This window comes from Nanorana parkeri, unplaced genomic scaffold (assembly GCF_000935625.1).
Source record: "Nanorana parkeri isolate BGI_ZX_2015 unplaced genomic scaffold, ASM93562v1 scaffold457, whole genome shotgun sequence".
Taxonomy (NCBI): domain Eukaryota; kingdom Metazoa; phylum Chordata; class Amphibia; order Anura; family Dicroglossidae; genus Nanorana; species Nanorana parkeri.
In genome coordinates, this window is record NW_017306725.1 from 762,899 (window position 1) to 770,438 (window position 7,540).

Sequence of the window (7,540 nt, forward strand, 5' to 3'; positions counted from 1 at the left end):
TCCTGGAGTACATCACAAGACAATGGAAGTTAATCCGTATACTACTGGGTTATACAGCTACCTTTAGGGGAATGGACTCAAATTAAAGCTGTAGGAAATCCTTGTATAATCCCTTCAATAGTTTTATAGCAATCAGGACAGCGTGGATGATAGGATACAGAGGGGAGGGTCCTCCAAGAAATTAATTTTAAAGGCCGGACAAAAATCCTGTTTTCTTGATCGTACATTGAAGGAGACAGGGAGTTAATTCTTAGACCACAGGGACATTCAAAAGCATTCAAACAGAGGGGCTGGCAAAACAATGGCTGACAGACCCAAGGAAAGTGACCTCAACAGTGAGCAAGAACTAGAAACAGAGAACTAGAAGATGAGTAAGGCCCTGGTTTACAGGGCCACCTGAAGGATCTTCTGGTCAAAACTAAAAATCAGTGGAAGAAGAACAGACAGTAGAACTTGACAAAAGTGTGTGATGAGGACCAGGCTGTGGCCTTATGGATTTGGGAGCTAGAGGCCCGGTGTTGAAAAGCACAAGAAGCACTTACACTCCTAGTGCAGTTTGTACGGAAATTTCATTAGACCACTTTATGGAGAAAGGTGTTCTTAACACAACCTCATCCTTATTGAACACCAAAAAAAAAAAAAAAAACGCAAAGTACGCCTTCTAGGTGCAATGGTAGAGCCCGTGGAAGGTCAATTGCCAAGCATTAGAAATGACGGCATCTGAAAGGTCACTGCCCATCTGGCCGTTGAGGACATTAAACCAGCAACTGAGAAGCAGGGTGGAATACTACTCCTTGTGATAGGGGTTTCGACCAGTACAGAAGAGGCCATGAAGAGTCTGCCAGGAGTTTGACCATGTCCATGTAACAGGGTCACCTGTGCCTGTTGGGAGCAATGAGCACCTGTGCGGAGCAATGTACCAGGGTCACCTGTGCCTGTTGGGAGCATTCCACCCTGAATGTCCTGCATCTTGATCCTGTGAAGGAGGCAAGACAAAGCTTCAGAGGAGGTAAAGTGCAGGTCATTTAAAACTGATTACATCCACTGTAAAGGCTGGAGGATCCCTGGACCTGGTCCCTTAAGACAGCGAAGAGAACTTCCCCCTCTAATGAGATTTAGCCACAGGTAAGGAAACTCCAGCTTGTAGTGTCAGAGGGGGTGTAACGACACTCTGGACCCAGATGTTGGGAATGCTCCATGAACAGAGAGTCAAGGAGGCTGACAGATGTCCTCCCCACCTGGTTTTCTGGGTTTGAAACCTGGTGCTTGGGAAGCACGAAAGGAATTATTTTTAAAAGGGAGGAAGCGGAGAACTTAGCTACTGGAGTCTTCTGCTTCTTCTGAGGTAAGGAAGTGCTTTCTCCCTCCTGTTACTTCCTTGATGTTTGTCAGCATCAACCCAGGGTCCCTAGCAATAGCCTGGGACCAGGGTATGACAAAATGCCATGGCGGGCAATGGCAGATTTCATGGTTGAAGAACAGGACATCCTCTACAGGGACCGTAAGGGTCTTTTTCAGGCAAGAGATGGCAGAGTCCACCAACTTATTAAGGAAGCCATCCTCAATAGGATACCCACTGGGCAAATTGTTTAGGTTTTTAAAGACTCCAAACATTTGAGTTTAGAAAGGGCAGACGCAGGTGGTTTTAACTGCAAACAAGTGCGAACGGTGTCCACAAGGACAGAAGTAGAGTCCATGAGCTTAGGGGAAAGCCAGAGAACAGGTCCTCTTCATGAGAGGGCTCCTGAGAACTAGAGACAGATCCTTCCTCTCTATCAGGAAGCAAAAACACAGGTAAAAGTAACTGAGGGTGCAGGAGAGGTGGGCTGGAAGTACCATTTTCACCATAAAATCTGCAATAACCATGGTAAATTGCTCTCTAAATAGCATCAGAGGAGAATGGTCCAGAAGAGGACCCTGAAGCTAGCAGTGAAACAAAAAGGAAGCTTTCAACTGCCTTTTAGCTAAACCATCCTTAATGTGCAGTAATGTGAACTCAGACCAGAGCTTCAGAATTAACCCTTATAGGGACTGGCTACCTAGGGAGTCATGACGGCAGTTTACCTGACGAGCTATTGGTTCTTGACAGAATGTGCAGTGTTGAGCTGGGACATGCCATCCGATCTTCGCCCTCCAGGTGGGCATACCCCCTGAGGGAATGATTTTCAGGGTGAGGGCTCCATTAAAGGACCACAGCCCTGGACCTATAATGCACCCTACAGCTAACCACACATGCTGCACAAAGTGCCAAGGAGGGTGCCAAATACAGGGTCCAGTGACCAAGCACATTACAGGCCAGCCCTGCACCTTCCTTTCCAGAAGGTTTGGGTACGGTCCACCGAGGCACTGCAGAGAAGAAAACCAATGCGAACAGCTGCTGGAGGCGCTGCAGTGGCTTAGAGAAGCATTAAGAACAAAATTTGAAGAATCTTGCAGAATTAGTACTTCAGAGCCAAGCAAAGACAACAAGGCAAGGTGGGAGTAGGTGGGGTTATACAGGTATGTCTTGCAGCTTTGATTTGCCAGTGTCCAATCACCTGGCGTTCGCTGCATAACCTAGAGGTCTAAAAATTAGCTTACACCTATGGTGTACAATTAAGAAAAGAGGCCTGCTCTTAAATGTACCTAGTGTGCGGTCATCAATACATGGTGCAGTCTTGTATGGTCACACCAACATTTTCTATACTACCATCTTGACCACAGAGATATTCTACATACACGTACGTACACAAGTAGCCGGTCTAATGCTTCAGGACTGGTGGATACCTGCATATGATGCAGAAGTGATGACTTATTACAAGATCTCGAAGGTTGGTTTGAGAACAACTTCAGCACCCTGGCCTAGAATGGGTGGCTTGAGGTCCACCTTGGCAATTATGATTCAATGGGAGCTTTACGCTTCCTAAAATATTACATACAGGCATTAATAAAGGTGGTTTGAGCAAAATTATAGCACTTGTATATCATCTTCATTGCAGAAGGCCTCATCATTCTTTTGCTCTCAACCTATATTTAAGACAATGAGATTAATGAGTCTGAACAAGGAAAACAACAGCAAACCCACGGGGACAGCTTATTTGGCTGACCAGTTTAAAAAGCCAATTGAAAACGCTCCTCACAACGCACACAAGTTACAACAAAACACAGGCATTCCATTTTGATATTGCTTCCTTGATATGTTGCATTCTCTTTTAAAATTATAAAGTGATTGGTGTTTGATCGCTGTGTATGGTTGGCAAACAAGTACGCCTGCTGGGAGCACATGGCAGAGGTGCTACCCTGAACAGGTCACTGACACTTAGCATTGTTTTAAAGAGAAGTCATAAAAATTACATTGTCAACTGTTTTGTTTTTAAAATCAATCCCAAAAAAATGTAAAAACCTTTGAGCTCAGAGTACTTTTTTTTTTGCCCCCAACTAAAACTGCTACATATGATGCAAAATATTATACTAGATTTGCAACATTCTAGGAAAGCATTTTGCCCTGTCTTAATGTTCATATTGCAGAGGGAGTAATCTAAAAACTCCTTCAGGAAAAAAAGTAAAACTGTACATTTGCAAACATAACAGATAATGATCTATTGGCCTTTCTTTGGGAGGCTCAGAGAGAGAAAGAATGGAAGGCCAAAAGGCCATGACAACAAAGCGAACCACATTCACATCTGCCATGCATTTTAATGCACGTGAACCCTGAACATTTGTGTCCTGAAGTCTTGCTGACTGTGTTAGAGCTCGTTGCAGAGTACATCGTGGTTGATGGCGGTGTGGTTTATCTGTCCGGTGCTACAGTCTTCCTCATTTGCAGATAACATAAAGGCAGGTGTAAATGGGAAAAGTTTATGGCAGGCTGCCCGGTACTCTTCATACTGAGTGTTACAGCTTCCAAAGCTGCCATCAAGCAAGGCTTCCAGGACCTGTGTCAGACTCTGTACAAGAATAATGGAAAAGGTAAGTAAATACTGTACTCTGTCAGTTCTATATAGAGCAGCTCTAGCTTCCTTTTGGGGCTGACCCCTTAAAACCATTATGCTCCAAACTTCTCTTTTTGTCCCCCTCATAAAATTTTGTGTTCTCTTAAATAAATTGCTGTCAAATCAACACTGTTGTGGATATATGTGCTATGCACAATGGCAAAAACAACATAAGTCACATATCTTTGTACTAAGCTGTAAAAGAATATCCATACTCTGTTCTTGTATGTACATTGTGACCTTATAAAAAAAAAAAGAAAAGAAAAAAAGCTATCTGCATATGGCCTAGGCTGCTTTTACTGCTTTATGCAACTGTACTGCACTAGTCTGATACTGTAGGGCAAGTTTAAAGCTGAACTACAGGCAAACAGACTTCTGACATATCTTTTTAAGCCCTGCTCTATTTTTCGAAGGCCCTAGTCCCAGGCTTTTCGGATAAGCAATCCTATATCATTATAAAGCAAAGGATATCTGTAAAGACAGAGGTAATATAAAAACAGGTGTCATCATAAGAAGCTTAAAGCTTTCTGCTCCAGCACGTACAAATTCAGGAGTTTAGGTGTCAAATTCATTTTGCGTTTCAGCCATAAGGGGTCTCTATTCCACTAACGTGCTAGCCTTACCTGGACATTTCTATCAGTTAAAGTGTCTTCAAGTTTTGTAGCTATGGCAATTGCTTTCTCCTGTCTTGACTTGTCGAGATAATACATCATCTTTGCACCTGTAAAAAGAATCATTAGAGAAAAGGTGACAAAGTTGATCAGGGAAATAGGTTAAAAAATGAATGGTGTCACAAGCAGCATATTATTATTGATATTCTGTCTCTACTGTTTAAACATAAGAAAAAATAAGCATTTTAATTTATCTGGTAGCCCCCAAAAGCAAGAGCACTATATTATGCAATCACCAACTTCAACTAGGCAGTTGGCCTTCCCTTCCTGCGACTCAATATTGGTTAGGGGATTTGGCCATCACATTAAGCAATCAATAGCGAGTAAGGGATGGGGGGCAATGTGTTGACTTCCTAGTCAGTGTTTGCATAATAGAGTGCTCTGGATTATAGGGTTCCTGGAGCCCTCTTGTTGGAAACTGAAGTGCAGATGCCTGGAGAAGTTTGCAGTAAATGTAGCAGCGATTTTATGTTTTGGAAAACTCATTACAAGAACCCTTTAAGCTTCTGTCAATACAAATGTGTTTTACACCAGTGGTAAATTGCACCAAGGGCACTATACCTGAAAGCAAATGCTGAATGGAGGTAGAATTGTTTCTGAGAAACTCTTCATTGAAGCTCTCCAGATCCTTGTTAGTAAAGATACTCTTCATTTCATGTAAGAGGACTTTATTCACAATTTCAGGGAGATTGCTGTGATCTGAAACTAAATAAAAGAAAAGGACTATCAGTTACAGGCAAAGACAGACCAGGTATATACATTTCGGCAGAGAAAAAAAAACATGCTCTTACCCGATTTTGAGAACCGTATTAAACACTCATGTAGCCAGGGGTTATTGCTATCAATGGCAAATGCCCTTTTCACAGACTGCAACATCAAAAGGAATTTTCCTATGGAAAAAAAAAAAGAAAATTGTGATTTTATTCAAATGCATAGAAGTGTATACTATATTATGGCGGAGTATTTACCAAAGTGCAAACCATGATGATGATGATGATGATGATATGCACAGTGCAGAAATCTACAGCATTTAGCTAGATTTCAATTACTGACACAAACATTTTGATTTATTTCCATGGATTACTGTGCTTTGCATGTGGACTTTTACCTTACTGAATAAGCAACACTTTCCATTTGTACATAATCATTTCCCACTTTGCGCCCTCTTTCCCTCACTAAGCAGCTTTAGCTCTACGTCTTCAAATGCTCCTCTCTGCCCTCCACCAATTAGTTCCTGTTTTACCTCCTCTCTCCCCTGTCCATGATCAGGTCCTGCTCTGCCTACTTATGATTTCCCCTCTCTGCCACACTGCCTATAAATCAGCCCCTACTCCCTCCCAGTGGATCACCCCTAGGTCTTTCTGAGCTTCCTCTATACCCTGCCCATGATGTGCTACCACTTTGTCTACACTCTCTAGCATATGCCCCTTTCCCCCCATCCATGGTCAACTCCCCTCTGCCTCTTCTCTCAGTCTGCGCACCCCCACCCCCCCTCCATCTCTCTTTCAATCTGCACCCCTACCTCTCTTAACTGCTCCCTGGCCACAATAAGTTGCTGCTAATGTCAACTGCCTCTAATTCTCCAATTATGATCAGATTCTACTCTACTTCCTCTACACCTCTTTCTTTCGCTCCTTGGTCCACAATCAGTTTGTTCTACCTCTTCTCCCCATGATTGCTCCTTTCCACAATTATATGATCAGGTTTCACTCTACTCCTAAGAAACCTCTCTCTGCCCATCTGAAATATTGTCTGACTGGGGAGTGATGCATACCACTGTGATATGAATTTTTTGTATGCAAAGACTATTCAACCTAAATTACCCATTCATAAAATAAACATACGTCATTACAATGGCTATTCTAATGCATTTATTCTCCTAATTTATGTAGCGCAAAACAAAATGACACTTTCTAAGTACAAAATACATAAGTTGAAGCAAATGATTGGAAAAGTGAAAATGTAATTCTAGAAGGCCGTTTCATGTTTATGGACTAATTTATGCATTTGACATGATGCTAAAAAACCTAAAGTGACATTAAACCCTCAGATTTTTTTAACATAAACCAATACTGTAATCCATGGTAGTTTCCCTTCTCTTTGCTGCTCTTCCTTTTAAATCCTTATCTCTTCTCATGCTGGGGGAGCACTTCCCTTTGCAGCTGAGTGCCTCTTCCTGTAGTGCTGGCTCAGGTTGTGAACATATACACAGACACCATGTATCCATTTCAGAGACAAGGCAGTCTGCTGTAAAACAGAAGTTCTGCCCAGCATGAGAAGAGATACAGATTTAAAAAGGAAGAGCAGCAAAGAGAAGGGAAACTACCATGGATTACAGTAAGGCACACATTACAGTATTGTTTTATGTTAAAAACATCTGAGGGTTTAATGTCACTTTAAAATGAGCAGGTATGACAAATGTGACAACTATAAAAAATATTGGGGGATCTGGCAATACTTCAACATGTTTTAGTATGCAGATTGGTTAAAAAGAATGTTAAGTAAACTTACGAATGCCAACACTTCAAAATTTGATCTGGTCAGAAAAGATTTGATTACCCCAGATATTAAGGGGTTAAAGGAAACATGCAGACAACACAAGGCTGATCGATGAGTTACCTTTTCTAAAATAAATTTCAAATGCCAGTAGATGCGTATGTATATTATTTGCTGCAAGGCTTTTTAATGGTGTAAGAAACTTGATAGCTTCTTCTAAGGGATTTTCAACCTGTGTTGGGATACAATAATGACAAGTCAATAACACTGCTACAGTGATGTCCCAGAATGGACCATGACAAACATAAGAAAAGAAGAAATATTTTTAAAATAAATTATTCATAAAAATGCTGTGTGAATGGCAACACATAAACATATAGTGGGGGGGGGGGGGCAAATTTG

At 41.8% G+C, this 7,540-nt stretch overlaps 1 protein-coding gene across 1 annotated transcript in view; it reads right to left on the reverse strand.

Moving 5' to 3' along the window:
- Window positions 1-2,755: 2,755 nt before the first annotated feature.
- Window positions 2,756-7,540, reverse strand: part of NAA16 (N(alpha)-acetyltransferase 16, NatA auxiliary subunit) — a 28,735-nt gene continuing 23,950 nt past the window's right edge. Inside the window, exons 16-20 of the mRNA XM_018560474.1 lie at window positions 7,262-7,370; window positions 5,434-5,532; window positions 5,204-5,347; window positions 4,595-4,692; window positions 2,756-3,926 (exon numbers count right to left, since the gene is read on the reverse strand). Coding sequence (XP_018415976.1) covers window positions 3,726-3,926; window positions 4,595-4,692; window positions 5,204-5,347; window positions 5,434-5,532; window positions 7,262-7,370 — 651 coding nt within the window. The 3' untranslated portion in view covers window positions 2,756-3,725. The remainder of the gene's footprint in view (window positions 3,927-4,594; window positions 4,693-5,203; window positions 5,348-5,433; window positions 5,533-7,261; window positions 7,371-7,540) is intronic.